The following is an 18,696-nucleotide window of genomic DNA, read 5'->3' as shown; positions in this document are numbered from 1 at the left end:
AACAATTCTTTCATTTCGAAAATGAAGAAGGCAGAGAAAGCGATTTTCTTCTTGTTTTTGTTTTATTCGTCTTCGCCTTTTTCCCCCCTTTTTGTATACCTTAAAACGCCGTTCAGGGCACTGATTTTCGTTATTTATATCTGTTTTGTTAGTTTCTGCTGTCGCCGCCAACAGATTCGGTTGTTGTTTCCGTTTCCTTTTAATTGAAATGGTCTCCTCCCCTCTCCGGCGCACCTCTCTGGCACCTCATGCTATAGTCCCATTAGTCTTTGGGTGTATATAGCTGTTTCATGTCTTTCTTATTTGTTGTATCTTTATAAATGTATGATGAGTGTGTGCGTATGTTGCCATATGCATGTGTGTCATTGGCTTTGAATTTGTCATCGACATTAACTGCCAAATGAGTTGTATCTGATTGCTTTGCTCCAATTCTTGTTTGGATTCCTGTTCTTGTATTCATTTCATTCTCTTTCACATTTTTGATGAGAGATTTGATTCTTAGAATTTAATTTTTTTCGAATTCCCATTTGGTGGATCCGTCTTTGTCAATTTGGTTTCCATTTAATTAAGTTCTGTTCAGAGAACTGTGATATCCAGACGGAGTGTGCTCAAAGCTGTCATTATGTAATTGCAATATTTTTTTCATGTGGGTAAATACTTTAAAGATAAAAGCTACACTATATTTGATTATAATCAATGATATATTACATTAATATACAATTTTAATATATTATAAAATATCTATTTGAAGCCAACTTGACAAACAAATTTTAGTTTAATAAACTTACTTGCATTAGTGCTGGAGGAATGTAAGGAATCCCCAAATTGAAATAACTCCCTCACTAACCGATATGTACCGTATGTAGTAATATCTACCAATTTTTGATAATTAAAGCAACCAATAGAAATTAAGATTTGTCTTAATAAACATAAGAGGTAATTGAGAATAGAGAGATTCATCATTGTTTTTGGTTAAATATAACTTTTTTACTCATATAATGTAACAATTTTTATTAAAGATTTGTCTAAATCTTCAGACAACTGGCAACAACCCCTTTTTGAACTATTTTAATGTAATTAAAAGTTGTATCATATTTTCGTGTTGTATTATACCTCGGCTCCTCGGAGATCAAACAATGTAGGAAATATTTTTAGACGATTTCGTTTACGTACGCAGTTTATATGGACCTGTCCGAATCAAATTTAATATATTTATAGAAAGAGTTATATTTCGAAAATCACATAATAAGTGTTGTTTTTTTAAATAATCAAAGTCACTTTTGAAAATGAGTCTTTGATAACCTTTCTGACAAATTTTCATATAAAAAATACTTTGAAGAGATCGAAATTATAGTTGAAATGTTTTTCCACTTATTTTAATGTTTCAAAATCACTACCTTTAATTTAGTTGTAGTCAGAGGACCTAAGCTCCATATTCAATCGAATCTAAAGGATTGATGCGGTTCAGGTCAAAGTTTTAGGTGATTGGTATATTTAAGCATGAATTTCCAAAAATGGATTTAAGTGTCTTAAGGTGCCATGGAACCGAATACAGTAATTGAAGCCTATTTTATCAATATTATTGCTCATTATAAGCACTGCAAACATTGAAAAAGAAACTAGAATTTTTACACACCTTTAATAATTTGTCATTAAATTTTTTGTGACTCGACTAAAGTGTTATAAAGGTTGCCAAAATGTAGATAACAACTTATTGCAATAATTGCTTACACTTAGGAAGAACTTTAATGGAATTTTTTATCTGAAATTATTTTAATGCAGTAAGGTGTCATAAAGAAATGAAAATCATTTTGTTGTTATTATAACACTATATAAGAATTATAAAAGAAGGTACGAACCGGAAATATTTATGTCCCCAAATACCTTCATAACTTTGCCTACCCTTCGCCTTAGAAAACATCAATATTCTATATCAAAAATATTAATATTACCCACCATCTTCATTTTATTCTACATATAGGTGAGGGAAAACGTTTAGGGCTCTACAGGAAGATCTTTCTTTTCAAACGGCAATAAAACTAAGTGCCTGGGTTACTAGATAAACAAACGAACATTAGTATACGAACATTAGTATCTAAAATATATACTCGTATATAATACGAAAATACGTATTTGGAAAAACAAAGTGGCAAAATAAAGAAATAAAAGTAATCGAAGAATAGCTATGAATTCTTTACACATCACTTATAATAAAATTATGCCATAAAGAAAGCAAAACATGTGCTACAATGCTACATTCTTCAGCAAATGAGTAAGAAAATAACAATTTACAGAATTCAAAGTAATATTTATAGGGATTGCACATACAAAATGCTAAGCAAGATAAGTAGTCTTAGGAAATGGAATCGACTTGGTGTAATGGAGCTTACTCAAGCGGGTCTTAAATTACTTAGATTATATCAAAGCTTAAGCAACAAACGATAACACGAGCGATAACATTAATGAACACATTCATACGGAATTAGCTTAGGAAAAGATCGAAAGTAAAAAGAAAAAATTCAAAGCACACGAGCAGGTGTAAATACGAAAAGGTGTTAAGGCATGTGCATATATATAACGTTATATTTATATGTATCTATAGTTGCGTAGACTTAGACTGGAGGAAAAATTCTAGACGATAGACGACAGTTTCACTTTCATTATTGCCGACGAAAGCAACTATAACAAATAACAATGCTTGTCAGTGGAGAAAGAGAACAGATAAAAGATGAGAAAGATTACCAGCAAAACTCGGATTTGAAAATGTTATACAGTGTAAAAAAAAATATTTGAATAAGTAAATTTGGATTAAATTTTTGCCTTATATTTTTATACCGTCGAAGACCCTATAGTGTATATATAAAATGGTCAGCGTAACGAGCTGAGTGGGTTAAGCCATATCGGTCTGTTCGTCCTTATATACGCCAACTTTTCATTCATTTTTTGAGATATTGGTTTGAAATTTTGCACATGCCCTTTTCTCCTCAAGAAGCTGTTGTCGGAACTACCGATATCGGATGAATATAGCATATAGCTGCTATAGAAACCGATCGATCGAAATCAAGTTCTTTTCCGGAAACTTGTTTGTTTGTACAGGCTAATATGATGACGTAAGCACTATATATTTTTATTTGAGTAAAAAAAGAAATACAATTCTGTAGTACATATTTTGCTTGGAGTTGTTTTCGGTGTCGTCGTAAAATGATTTAATTAACTATATAAAAAAGTTCCTTTCGTTGAAAAACTTTTAGTAGCCTCACAAAGTTTTAAAAGCTAAACATCCATTTTACTTTTTCTTCGCTGAATTAACTACTATTCTTTACTCCATTTGCTTAAAATGTTGAACAAATTTAGCTAAAACTTTTTTTTAGTGGTTCATTATACTTTGAAAAAAAATTCGAATTGTTTTAACAGCTCTGAAGTTTCATAATTCAATTATCGTTGACTGAGGTATGTGACTCGACTAAAATATTAAGAAGTCACCAAAATGTAGGCAACAACTTACTGCAATAATTACGTACATTTAAGTAAAAAATTAATAGCAAATAATAGCAAACAATGGTTTTCTGAAAAAAATATTTAATTATTATCCACTATATCCCAGTGTATAACAGCAACATTGTGTTACCTTGTCTACTACATTTATGCAGTTGCTACATTCTATGAATCAACTGCTATGCTCTTATATCGCCTGCTTTTCTTAATGATAGCGATATTATAGGTATTTACGGCAAAAACCCTTTCGTCGATGCGTATACACGGCTAATAAACAGCCGAATAGTCGTATTGTCGAGTCGAAGGTTGCCAGCAAAGCTGTAAGAACGTTGATTTACTATATATGTACATAGATATATATGAGCATACATATTACCGGCATGGAAATTCCCAATCCCTTCATTTCCGCATAATTTCATTTATGAATTCCCTGTGATACACACAGATGGTAGCTGGCGATAAGGTAAATCAGCATAAAGGTATATCCGAAGTAGTTGATTGGCTTTGCCCAAAGGCAGGTAACTGTGAGTCGCTGGGTTTCTACTGCTCGTGGGAGATAATTATCTTCGGCTGCGCATAAATAAATTTTTTTATATTAAGTTTGTGGCGCAAACTCAAGGCGCTTGAGGCGAGAATTAAATTGGATACATCCAGTTAAAGGAGGGAGGGAGCTATTATTTGTAAATTATGAGTTGGATTTTAAAATAGAAATTTGAATAATTGAAAAGCATATTTTGTGTATACTTGAAAAATTGATTAAATATGCACTCTTTAAGCAATTTATTGCTATTATGAAATTATGACTAAAATTTTATCTTAATTATCATATAACGGTTTTGCGAAATAGAAGCAGGATCTTTATGTAGCCCATGACCAAATTTCGTTTTTACTTTTTTATAACGTTTCTTAAAATTGGTTGATACCATTTTGAAAATAATGAATTTCCATACAATAATCTCAACTACCTAAATATAAGTGCTCTCAGTAGAGCTAACCACATTTGAATTTATAAACATTCATCATGGACGACTTGCACCGGGAGGTTTTTACAATTTTACGATCTGTTATACTCTGAATCTCTAGTAAATAGATAGAATATGTAAAACGGTAAAATTTTACTATCAATTGGAATCCCCCGAAAGAAAATTTTTACAGATTTTAATAGCGTCTCTTCATAGAAACTTTCTTAATATTACGATAACAGTTTTAACAGAAAATTTATCCTGATTTGCACAATTTGCAGAATGTAGAGTATTCTCTGAGGATAACAAAATAAGAGATCATCAGTTCCACGAATGCTTAGCTTTCTATATTTCTATTGATATATTTATAATATCTTCCACGGTCCTCAAATTTCCACTTTAAAAGAAGCTAAGATGGAAAACCCCAGAACATTTTCAAAATTTAGGAGTTTTTGAAAGGGTGTTTTGGCAGGACCTCGTTGTAATATACTGTGCGATTATTGATAACTAGCGACCGATTGGACTTGGTAGTGTTTTTCATAAATGTGTGGTCGAAACTTTGAAATTTGTTACTTGTTTAGAGTCAGTTATATATAAATTGCAAATTAATCACACTTTCTCGCTATTCGCACTAATGGTATTGATAGCTTTTAAAGTAAACATGTAAAGAATTAATGTTTTCGTGACTGGAAAAGAAATTAAAATGTCCGCGAAAGTGTTCATAAAGGGAACATTAATACTTGTTCGTTTCCGAAAAAAAACACAAATACAGGAAAAAAATCGTCCATCCAACCACCTTAATATGACAACCGTTTAGCTGCTAATTTTTAAAATTTTTTAAATGCCAGTGACCGGGGGGCGTTTGTCTCGTTATGAGGCGCGCGGTGACAATACACATGTTGCAACATTTTGTATACATTGTAGACTGTCTTTCCTGAGTGGCTTTTTTTCTCTCGCTCTTTACACATCCTTCGACTGGCTTTGAAAATATTTATGCTCACGAGTGTGTGCTTTGGCTTTTATGTCATAAAAGCTGTGTTACATGCAAACAAAACAACGCTGCTGCTACACAAAAAGGGACGTTATTGTGTATTTTCAACAGAGGAAACAAATATTTCATGTGTCCAAAAACACACATTCATGTGTAAAATGTTAAAACTTGCTGTAGGCGCATATTTTATGGCGCCCAAATGTATATATGTATGTATATATGTGCGCGAAAACATAATTTTTGCTTGTGTATAGGTAAAGGTATTTATTTAGGTATTACCTTTCAGTTCCGGGCTTAACGTAACATTTTATATTTCGTTGTATGAATTAGCGTGTTTATATTGTATTTTACCCGAAAATGTGTGAAAAATAAGATAATAGGATAAGTTAACCAAATATAAAATTAGTTTTTGTTCAGCAAACATTTATTTTTATTTAAAGAAAATAAAGTGCCTTCTAGGTCGCACGCTGCGTATAAGTAACATTTTAGAGAGTATTTTAATTTTGGGAAGATCGGATTGATTAACTTGTCCACTTAATTTCATTTAAATATCATACATTTTGACCAATATAAACGGTTTAAAGTTAGCTGGAAAGTCGGAAGTTACGATACAGGATAGGTCTGGGCTAATTGCACTAACTTTTGAAATTGCTTGATATATTTGAGAAAAGTTTATGTGTTTATATATATAATTCATACACTGACCGATCAATTATATGTAGTATATGGCAGTCGGGGTAATTAGTAGTATGTTCAACATTATACTATCAGTTAATTTTGTTAAGATAACTCACATATTGTCCGATATATGCGGTATAAAGTCAACTGGTAGTTCGAAATTAATTTTAACTTTTATTTTATTTAGCATATTACGTTCAATTAATGCAAAAATAGGTCTATTCACTAGACCTAATTTTTTTAATTCTACTTACGTACTTGTTATCATTGTTTACAAATTAAGGAAGCCTTTGGCTCACCCTGTATAACCCCAATTGGGTGCATTTTATATTGTAATAAAGTAAGAACAGGTCTGAGAAAATCTGAATGAGAATCCGGTTACCCAGTTCTTGGTTAAATAAAAATTTCTTTCATTATGTAAATTCGGCAGCCATTCGAAATCCCATATCCCTAAATTAGATACATAAGTTTAATATCATTTCTTCCACCAACAGCTTTCAAAGTCTATTATGTGTAAGAATTAAATAACTTAAATATTCTAATTTGATTTCTTGCAGCATTTGGGCGTGACTCGCAGGTTCTGCAACGTCTCAACACTCCATACGAAAGACAAGTAAGCGCGCAGCAGCTACAACTGGCAGCGAGTATTGCTGAGTGTGGTATTTGTATTTAATAAAATACTTTTGTGCGCTAAATTTGCAAACTTCCTGTGTATCCGAAGCGTTTAACAACGGTATAAGCGCTCGCGCCTATTAAAGCACTTGGCTCTGGTAAGGGTACATTTGAACATCTGCGGACCGCGAGACAGTTGAGCGCCTCGAACTGAACAGCGCAGCACTGTTCGGTTAACTCGCAGTTTTCTGTCAATATTAGCGCTATAGCAACTGCTGGGTGTGGGCGATACTGCGCCCCGCCACCGGTAAGCCCTAAACCAATATTTATTCACACACGCACACACTCACACATAACTGTACATCTGAATATATCTCTATGTGTATGTAAATTTATATATTTATACGCACTTGCACATTCACCTTTCACCGATCATTTCCACTTGCACATCAACGCTTGCACGAGGTCAACCATCAGCTGTAGAATTCTTTTTTATTTAGTTTTTATTGCTTTTATTGTTTTGTATTTTTTATTATTCATTTAATTAAATTTAAGTTCATACTCGTGAAAAGTAAAACATTATTTTCAGGAAAACGTAAACAGCAAATATCAAGAGCTTTTCATCTTAAATGCTATTCTGTGCCATAGTGTAAAATCTTTTTGTTGCCAGCCAAACGACCCTAGGTCTTGCAAAATGCAATCCGGCTTCGAAAATCTCCATTTTAAAAGATCTGACTATTTACCACAAAATGAGATAACGGCAACCTTCAGCATCATTTTCATGACCAGTAAGTCATTTCATAATGAGAACTAAAATGAAATTCACGCGAAATTGTTAATCCGAAGGCATCAGTTCGAGCGCCGAGTACGATGCCGTGCTCATATTGTACAAATTTTTATTTTGAACTGTTAGGTAATATGGCCGCTTTTAACGTGGAAATTTATTAACTTAACGTGGCAAATTCCAGTCGGAAACCATATAAAATATTTGTTTAAATGATCAGCGCGACGAGCTGAGTCGTCTATGACCGTCAATCCGTCTATATTTATATACGCGAACTTGGGTTTTGACATATTGAAATTTTGCACAAGTCCTTTTCTCCCCAAGAAGCTGCTTATTTGTCGAAACCGCCCATATTGGACCACAATAGCATATAGCTACCATACAAACCATACGATCTATCAACATCAAGTTATTGTACGGAAACTGTTTTATTTGTGAAGGGTTTTAACGAAGTTAACATTTTTTTTGTTTGAATTGAGGTTAAGTCGGCTAACAAACGATTTCGTTGATCTAGGAATGATAGCAGTTTATTCGACCACTTAAACGTCTCACGTCATACTCCAAGCCAGATGAAGTCGATAAAATTCTTCTTAGAACTCGTCGAACTTGTTGATGCCTTTCTTGTTATTGTTTGTGAAAATCTGGAATCTTTTAAAACCCAATTTCCAACTGGTCCTTATTTGTTTTTGTTGCTTTAAACTAATATTTCTCAAAAAATCAAAATCGTGAGTTCAAAAAACTATTAAAGGCTATAAAACCTATATTTAGGCCTCTGAGAAATGTATATATCCAAATTATATTAAGTTTTGATGCCATATCTTCTTTCAAAATCACACAAAAGTCCTAAAATCTGCCGTAAAATTTAATTTAATTTAATATTCTCTAATAAGTATTCTTATTAACTGCACTATCTTCAAAGTGCATATTTTATGAATTGAAAATGTCGAAATTTTTTGCGGCGGTAATATGTTTTCTGTCTAAATGTATACTCAAAGAAAATTTATTTTCCATTTCAAGCAGCAAAAACACAAGCAATATACATACATAAATACAGTTATTTATTGCAATTTCAAGAAAAATTTGCGCATTTCAGTCACGTCAACCACATTGCCACCAGACTAACAAGGCCGACCGCCTGCCGCTGGCGAAATAAAACATTATAAATGTGAGAAATACAGTTGTAGTTATTTAGGTATGTATGTGGGTTTGCTTGTCGTTGCTACTGTAATTGATGCGCTGGTGTCAGCCCAGCGGTGTTTAAGTGCCATCAATGAGCTCTACTCAATGTCTATAAGCGTAAAAGGCAAAACTCAACTGGCGAAAGCATTTATTTTATTTCTTTCCAACAATATAAATGCTGATTGTTCTTGGAGAATATTGATACTGTTGCTCAATCATTGCACGCGCGCTTGGATCAATTGTGTGATGATTGAGTTTGGCATTAGACTTGTGGAAATGTCGCAGGCAGACAGTTTACTTTTTCTTTTATAAAGAGAAATCTTAGCTATAGTTTCGAAATGCTTCGAGCTCGCACGTGTCTTAAGTTAAATGTGAAATAACTTATTATTACTGTTTAATTTGTTGATTTCAATAATATTTCCGCTGATTTCTTCAACTTTAGTTTAATTATGTTCATGTGTTGAATACAAATCGTCTTATTTGTTTTTCTCTTTTACATCATCTCAAGTGCTCATTAAGTACTCTTCATCAATTTATGGTATTATGGTGTAAAAACATTATTTTTATAGCTGTAAGCATTGTTTTTTGTCAAAACTATATTAATTTGCTGCACTTTGTGAGCATGCACATTTATGTTTACTTATTTACTTTTATGCAAAGTAGCAGTGATGCAAGCAAATTTCGATTCCAACGTCACAGAAAAGGTAAAATTAACACAAAAAATTGAGGTAGATTGCGTAAATGTTCACCGCCATAAGATTCATGAAACTCCCTCACTTTCACTTCAATCTCAAGTACATAATTCTCTCTCTCTCTCTCTTTCCCTCACTCATTCTCTTTGTATTATGTATGTAACGCTCATTTTCGTATGCTGTCCTCATTCTTCAACCATGTATTTATAAATATATAATTATTATGTAATTACAACTTTACTAAGAAATTTACTAATTCAATTTTAAAGACATATGAAATTTTTGACTGCTAAATGAAATGGTTGCTTCAAAATAGCTGTTTAAGCAACCAGCTTTTTACGATTTTTACCATCTTTCAGCGTGAAGATTGCATTTGAAGTGAAAGGTTTATAGTATTTATAGACTAGCTGGCTAATAAGTTAGGTTGAAAACTTAAGGAATTGTAAAGGGTGCCTATAGAAGTTATTTTCGGAAGTTTATGTAAGTGTCGGTGATAGAGACAATTATGCTATGTGCATTTCTAGCATAGCAGTAGACTAAATATAACGTGTTTCCAAAAAAAGTGTTTGATATTTATGAAAGCGCATTTTTTCATTTGGTGAATCATACGCCCTGTCGCACTCTTTTATGCTGACTTTCGAAATCAATTGAGTTAGCATATTAAACGCTGTTTATTAATTAAATTTTATAACATAACAATATTTTACAAAATATTTTTAGGCTTCTAATTAAATTATAACAGTAATTTTTCAAGCAAATTGAAGTCGTGATCTAACGTATTAAGCTGATATTTCTATTGTCTGAGGCAGGAAACCTGGTAAACGAACTTTTTTATATTAGAGATTGAACTTTCTAAAATGGATAATAATTATTTTGAAAAAAATTTGGCAAATATATATGGTATGCTTTGTTAAAAAAAATAGAGATACACTTTATTAGCTTCTGATAGCCATATTTTGGAATATCATCCAGTGTTTGACCAACTTTGTTTATACTTTAGTTATATAAAGGGAATTCAAACCCATTGTTATCTATTGTGGTATCTTCTGCAAAGCCTTCTACAAATGTTTAACTATAGTAAAAAAATGAACTACATTTTTGGAAAGTAAATTTAATGCCGATTTAGTCTTACAGAAAATAATCTCATTCAGATTGAGAATAAAAGCGATACAATTTTCAGCTGTATTCATTGCTTACTTTGTTTGTAGCTGCCGCTAAGGTTAGAGGTGTTTTTAAATTAAAATAAAGGCTTATGTTCCCATCATTTTACAAGCATAGATGACAATACATGTGCATTGTTGAAAAAACTAAAGACTATTCCAAAAATCTAGTTTGAGAAGTGTTTCAACGATTGGAAGAAGCGCATAATATCGAATGGGAACTATTTTGATCGGTCGTTGAATAAATAGGTCTACATTAGGTTATGCCATTGCACTTATAGATAACTTCTTCTAATTTTTAAATAAATGTAAATCTTGGTAAATTTTAGAGAAGGGGTACGAAAAGAAGTTTATATTTATGAATTTTCTTTAATGTGTGTTATCAAAAGTATCGCAAAATCCCTACCTACCGCAACAGCAATAAATTAAGCCACACATAGTCAGTTTACACACTTTATATATAGTAGTGAACGGCATATAGTCGCACACTATACAACGAAATTTAATTTGGATTAACTGGGTCATAAAGGAAATACAACATAGCATAACAGTTCATGGAGCATAAATTTCAGTTTATTAGACCAGGCAACACCCACAATATATATATTTACATAGGATAATATTAGTAGAATAGAGGCATATAGTAATAATATAGTATTTATTATAATTAATTTTGGTTCGTACCCAGATTAGCACACATAAATTACTTTGTAGGCATATAAGGTATGCTTACCAAATATATAACCGTTAACACAACAAATAAATTTATTGCACCTAAATCTAATAAGTTTATAATTTTCAATTCTTTGTCTACGCAATGTTTGTGTTTTGTGCAAAAGATTATCATTTATTTTACTTCTATATAAACCATGCAATGAAACAGAGCTTTTTGTGCTTTTTGTATACGAATTTCCCGTGTCTTGCTTTTACTTTTTGACAAAGAGTTTTTATGTTGAGAAAATGATATGCCTTTTTTTTAAATTTAACCAGCTCGAATGTGTAATAAAAAGCAAATATCATAGATTATTTATACGAGGTATAGTCGATAAATCAAAGAAGCAGCACTGCTAAGAATACTAGAGTAAATTGAGAATTTTATTTTTCTGTTTTCCATGCGTTCCTCTTTTGGCGTTAACGCGCTGCAGGAGCCTAAAACCAGCACCCTGAATTTCTCATCGTTCAAATCAAGCTTTACTTCCAATGTTAATTTCCTGAAGAGAAGGTAAAAGCCTTAAAAATCCAAAGCAGGCGCGCTTTGGCGTCTGCAGCAGCAGCGATTAGCACTAATTTAAAATTTCATATGTTCTTTCCATTTTCTTCTTTCATGCCGTCTTTATAACCTTTTTTTTTATAAAATAACTAAAAATGATATTTAAAATGAAAACTCAAACAACGCTATGTAAATACTTGCAACTCCACCAACTATCGCTACTACCACTACATACATAAACACATTCAAACTCATACACACACACTCCCACAAACGAAAATATTTTTGCCAAAAACAAACAACAACAAAACACAGATTTAGCTCGGGAGACCTCTCTTCCGAGCACGATGATGTCGATCCCAGTCAACTGCCGCCTGCTGCGCGGCCCATTCAGGATCAGCCCACGAAGCCGCCAATTAGCAGTGGCGGCCCACCGGTCATGCCACCGCCGCCAGCACCGGGCATTCCGCCTGCCGGTGGCGTTGCTGGTGCCCCCGGCGGTCCGGAGTTGTCGCTGAGCTTCGGTGGTGGCAAGACTGCAGCACCAGCACTGCCGCGCGGTGTTAGCGCCCCAACCAGCCCAGCGAAGTCGCGCGAGAGTTTGCTGCAACGCGTGCAGAGTTTGACAGGTGCAGCGCGTGATCAAGGCGCTTCCATTTTAGGTAAACTCATTTTTATATTTACTTATTAACTTTATTAACACAAATATTATGTTATATTAGTGTCTTATGTGATTATTGAGCGCACAAGTTAATCAACAAATAAGTGTCTACGAGTACATACAAAGTTTTCAAAACATGAAATATACAACGAATTAAAACTAAGTACTGTACTTTGGTATCATTATAGCCTAACTTTTTAATAGAGTAGACGTCATTTTACTCTACGACTTAAAGTTTTTCTGAACTTGTGATAAATTTACAGTGTGGATGGAAAAAAATTTAGTAAATCTGTACTTCGATCCTAAATTCAATATTAAATCTTATAGCTATCAATTAGCGTTAGCATCCCGTAAACATTTTGAGCGTTGTCCATTTAAAGCTTCGTCTGTTTTGTGTTGAAAAAATGATAGCTCCAAATACCAGTGAAGATGCACACTTTTCCTTCAGAGGAGGTTTCTCTCGACCTTTTCTATCACCAACTGTTACTTTTAGACCTGGATAGCCCAATTTCATTTGAAACACTTGTTCTAGTCATTGCAGTCCATACGACTTTATTCTGTTTTAACAACACATCCGTATATTTGGGATAGTATACGTTACGTAGGTAAACTATTAAATTGCCTATTGGACTGACACAAAATTACATTTTGGTATATTGTATAATACATCTTTATATTCGCCTTCTAAATAGGTTCCTTTTGAGCCAATACAGGCATAATAATCCAATTTTCTATACACTTCTTTCAGTGCTTTCGGCGAAAGACTTCTCATGACTTCAATGAACTTATTTCGTCGAAGGGGATTTTGCAGTTTGAAAACAGAAAAAAATTTGTTTGGCCAAAAGGTCATCACAATCACAATCCTAGTGAAAAGTCAATAACTTTTCTGCACACAAATACTGTCATTTACTACGAATTGCTTCACGTAGACGGCTCAAAATGACGAAGTAGTACTCCTTCTTGACCGTTCAACCCTGTAGAAATATTTGTGATTAACCTCACTACGTTAATCAATGAAGACGGTTACCATCACGTTGATTTTTGACCGCCTTTGACGTGGTTTTAACAGTTTCAGCCCGGACTGTTCGACAGTTTCGATGTCATATTTATAAATATATTTGCGACTTCTATTCGACTACATTCTTGCAAAAGATTCACGTATTTTTGTAAGAGTTTACCTTTGACACGCTTCATACCCAAAACACTAACCAAAAAGTGTTGAATCGATCCATATGTTAAGAGATGTTAAGATCCTTTGCCATCTCCCTGATGCGAACATGACCAATTTCTAGCATTGTTACTATTTCGATGTTATCACCATTAACAGAGGTGGGTGGATGACTCGCATAAGACAAACTTTCCAAGACAAACAGCTGGACCAGTCGGAGTTAAATTTGATCAGTTTGAGACTTAAAATGTGTTATTTTGAGCCATTAGAAGACTTCAATTCTAAGTAGTTTCCTCAGTAAAGTTAAATTGAAGACATTGTACAAATATTAATTCAGAAAGTTTTCGATTACACATATTTTTGATACTTGTTAAGCATTTAATCTCCAAATACCAGAAAATCTTCTTAAATTTGATATATATATGCATTCTTTGAAAATGTTTTATTCATAAGTTCAAAATCACGCTTTATATGTGAAGGAAAAAATCACGTACTGCAGGAAAATGACGCTGAGAGCCACCGCAAAATACGGTGTAGGGTACGGTATTTTTTCCAACGTTTTCATTGATTTGTGCGATACCTTCTTAGTGTTCTTTTTTAACAGGTTTTTCTCAAAATACTAAAAACAAGTAAACAAGTTTTCCATACAAGAACTTGATTCCGATCGTTCAGTCTCCTTTTGAGTGTTATAAACTTCGAGGCAAACTTAATATATTCATGGTATAAATATATACAACTGTTTACTAACACTTTGCCGTACGTTTCATACAGTATAAGTTATATTTTTATTATCTTTAAACTGCTCCTTTATTCGGTAGCGACGGTGTTGTCGACTACCACGAACTATTTAAATAATAGTTATTTATTTATTATCACTACTTTTATTATAAGTAGTGTGAATATTTATGTGCGTTGTGATTGGTAGCGACGGTGTTGTCGACTACCCACTAACTATTTAAATAATATTTCCGATTATGCGATAGCGACGGTGTTGTTGACTACCACGGAATTATGTTATTTTAAATAAACACAAGTTGAGTTCCGTTCTTAAACTGTTTTATTAAAATTACATTTCTCTTATTTATAACCTAATATTACTATCGCCGCTACTGCCATTGACGCTGCTTTTCTAAGTTTCTGCTGACGCCTAAGCTTGTGTAAGGCATTGCGTTACATCCGCCGGTAAGGCATTGCGTTACATCCGCCGGTCACACGTTCGGTGGCTACTGCAAGGTGTTGAATTGCGGCTGTCGGTCATTCAGAAATCCAAACTGCATAGGTTGCAATTTTGGCAGTTCAAAGACTGACTTAGTTAACTATTGTTAACTTATATATGTAAGGTATAGTCTATAACTAATTTCTCGTAAGCTTTTTAATAGATTGATCACTTTTATTTTAATATTAACTAGTTGTCAGTTTTACTCTACACTTTTACTCAACTAAATTCAATAGTTTAATAACTGTTAATAAAATGAGCTACTTTCCGCGCATAACCGCACTCATTTACATGTTGTTGTGCCGACATTAAAATGTCAAAACTTTTGCGCTCAATAAAAGTTTGTAATCCTATAAAATTCTCACAAGTTTTTTCGTAAATTTAAGAACACCATTATTAACCAACAACCACTTCCTTAAACACTACTAATGAAGCCTCATTAAAATGCATATATAAATTTAGGTGCTGCGGTGCAGAGTGCCACACGAGCGCCAACCTTTAACAAGGACAAGTACTTCACGTTGCTCGTACTCGACGACCAAAACACTGACTGGTCGAAATACTTCCGCGGCAAGCGGCTGCATGGCGATTTCGATATACGCGTAGAGCAAGCTGAGTTCCGGGTGAGTAGTTGCAATAAGCAAGGAGAAAAAACTATTAAAATGTGTGTTGCAACTGAAAGTGTGTGGCTCGTGCGGCGTGCTGCAGTTTAGCTGGCCTACAGCAAACAATCGCCCACTGGTGGACACTTGTTTAGTTTTTCTCTCACTCAAATGCTTTTTTTTTGTACACATTTTGCTTTGTTGGCACTTTCACCTTTGACCTTGCGCGCTAAATATTTAACAAGGAGTTGAATGTGGGTTCTGCTCTACTAATTGCGCTTTCACACCTCAATTCTCCACGCGTTTGCCACTTGCAACGGCATTCCAACCTTCGTTTGCAGCTTACTGTCTATATAATTTAACTTTTGTATATGTGTGTGTTTTTTGCAGGACATTTCGCTTACTGCCAGCGCCGAAACTGGACCCATTATTTCCATGGCTGTCTACCGTGGTGGCACCAGGGTGAGTAACTGAACAGTAAACTTTGATTTAAACCGTTATGCCTCTTATAAACGCATGTAACATATGTATGAGCAGGCATGCGTGAAAGTACCGCATATGTAATACTTGTATGTAGGAGAGTGTGTGTGTGAAAATTCCGTGCTCGCGTTTTAATTGCTCCCTGTTGACCAAGTTGAGTAAATGTTGCCACATCATTCATGCCATGCACAAGTATATATGTAAGGTACACAAACATACATACACATTCGTACATATAGCTCAACCACTTAGTCTAGTCTGGATCTTTGTGAACTTGTTTGCACTTTGATTTTAGTTTCATTATGATACTCGCAGTTGCAGCGAAGCCACTCAAGCGCATTTACATCCATTTTCCATGAGTTCTTTTTTTATTTTTAATATGTCTACATTAAGACGGGTCTGAAACTTACCAACGAAAGGAGACTAATAAGCTGAAAATAGGGTATATCTTGTTCTAGCAGACAATTTTTCCTTATAATACACAACTCGATTCATATACCAGGCAGAAAATTTTATACAAATCTACTAATGGAGTAGAGATTGTTATAGTTGAGTACTTCTTTTGGAGAAGTACTGTAGAAGTACCGCTCGCTAAGGTTCTGGAACCTCGTTATATTACAATAACAATTACATTTCTTAAGTCCTAGGTATGACAAAACTTTTAGAGAATATTTAAGGATCTTTACTGAGTTTGTAGTTTACGTCTTTCTATTAGTTTCATTTGTTTTTGCTTAGAACCGCTAGGTTAAAATATTGAAATTGAATATCTATTTATTTGCAAGTTGGGTTAGGTTTAGTTTCAGGGTTGGTCAGTGCGACGGAGGTCACAAAATTCAACTTGGATAGCTGAAGTACCTAATCTTTGTGATGCCAAAAACTCAAAGGTATGAATCAAGAGATCCTCATGAATTATCGACGGACCGCTTTGAGAATATCACAAATCTATTGAGGCGGCTAATTTCGGTTCTAGCCAATTCGATAAGATATCCAAGATGTTTCAAAATCAATTTAGTAAAAATTGGATTGTGGAGAAGATAGGATCGATATGTTTCTTCCATAAAATTTTTTACTAAGGAAGTCAGTTAAAATTTTAGCCATACACAGGTATTTCTTTCGGACTGTGACCACTTGTTGCACACTCTGGGCTAGAAAGATCTTACAGTTACGCAAGTTCTGGTTGTTGACCCGGCTCACCGAGCTCATACAAACCGCCCAGCATATCGATTTTAGATTTAGTGTTGATGCTATCCATGAACTAAAGACTTCTCAGAGTTTTAAAAAATATGCAAAGATATTTTCTAAGGATGTTTAGAATAAGGGTTCTTCCTGTCAGATATACACACGAAGGTTTGCTAGTGACCAACAGGAGGCAATATCTTAGTTGGAGAAGGTAACTGAAACCAGGCCTTGCTGAATGATAGCACCTCTAGCTTATAACTTACTATAACTTTTTTTGCATTTATAAGGAGTTTTCATATAATCATCAGTTTCTATAAGGGTGAGCAGGAACAAAAAAAAAAAGAATATCGATATTATGAATGAGCCCATGTACAGGGAAATAAATATTCTTGCGAGGCAAATATTATAACCTTTTACATCGCGGATTTCTTTAGCGCCTAACATTTCGTAAAAATCTTCCTCTGGGTTATATCACTTCGTCGCCTTGCAACGTTCATATCTACAAGTATATGACTTATCCATATTCGCAATTTCCTGTGTAAAACTAATACAGTGTACTTTATCAAGACTTGACTTCTTTTTTATCAGCTTCAAAAACTCTCTTGATCTTACGCACATGTTATCGTTCAAAAATAAAAAGAACATTTGCATATATACAAGTATATAGTAGAACATACAAATTTTTGATAGGGATTTTAATATGCGTTATTCTATGAGAGACCGTTCTCAATTACATGTTACTTCCAGTAATATTATTATAAATATTAGCTTTATAACAATTTCTAAAATCAACCAAATCCCTTCTCCAGACTTTTGGACTAGTTATATACTATGGTATATTTCCATTTTATAATAACAATATTATTTCTTTTTAACACCCAAGCTTTGTGCCAATGTAGAGGTATGCATGCCCGTCTTATCGGCAATTAGGCTTGCGAGTTTTTTCTCTAAACACTTTCTGCCACGCCGACAGTGAAGGTCGCCGCCATTAATGAATTACTTAGAAATGTATGCATGTTTGAATAATGGGCCCCTGGCGAGCTGCGTGAGTGCGTCTGCTCTGAAATAAGTGTTCTGCGACATAAAATCATTTGTTTATAAGCATGCGTGCTAAATATTATAAGTAAATGCATATAAATCTGTTTGTGAGCCCTTTTAGCACTAATTGGTACTTCGCACTTATTTGATGGCAAATGGGTACAGATTTTATTGTAGAATTTCTTTACTTTAACGCTTGTGTAATCAAAAAGTTAAAAATAACAAAAGTATTAATTATACACAAATTGAGTATGGGCAATCTTGATAATCCTAGTTCAATTGGTGTTATGAACATCAATGTTCGTATTTTACTTTTACAGTTAAAAATTAGAGGTGTTGGCACCTGTTCACAATTGTAACTAGAATTAAGAAATAAAATGCTAAAACGTGAATATTAACTTCGCCAGGCCTAAGAAAAATTGTCATCGGATCTTTTCGGATAATTGAATTGAAACAAATTATATTATAAAATAAATACTTTTAAATATTCGCTCGAATAGAACTATGATCTATCAAAAAGCGAAAAGAAAGATAATTGAAATTAAGTGAACCACGCTAGACTATCAAAAAGAACCATCAATATTTTTTT

General features: G+C 33.7%; 1 protein-coding gene across 1 annotated transcript in view; it reads left to right on the top strand.

Moving 5' to 3' along the window:
• Syn (synapsin) overlaps positions 1–18,696 on the top strand; it is a 119,977-nt gene that overhangs the window by 18,955 nt on the left and 82,326 nt on the right. Inside the window, 6 exon segments of the mRNA XM_036368824.2 lie at positions 6,684–7,045; positions 9,362–9,405; positions 11,699–11,775; positions 12,079–12,425; positions 15,271–15,431; positions 15,801–15,872. Coding sequence (XP_036224717.2) covers positions 9,370–9,405; positions 11,699–11,775; positions 12,079–12,425; positions 15,271–15,431; positions 15,801–15,872 — 693 coding nt within the window. The 5' untranslated portion in view covers positions 6,684–7,045; positions 9,362–9,369.

This window comes from Bactrocera oleae, chromosome 2 (genome assembly GCF_042242935.1).
Source record: "Bactrocera oleae isolate idBacOlea1 chromosome 2, idBacOlea1, whole genome shotgun sequence".
NCBI lineage: Eukaryota > Metazoa > Arthropoda > Insecta > Diptera > Tephritidae > Bactrocera > Bactrocera oleae.
Note: the sequence above shows the minus strand (reverse complement) of the source record. Positions and strands in the feature narration are given on the sequence as shown.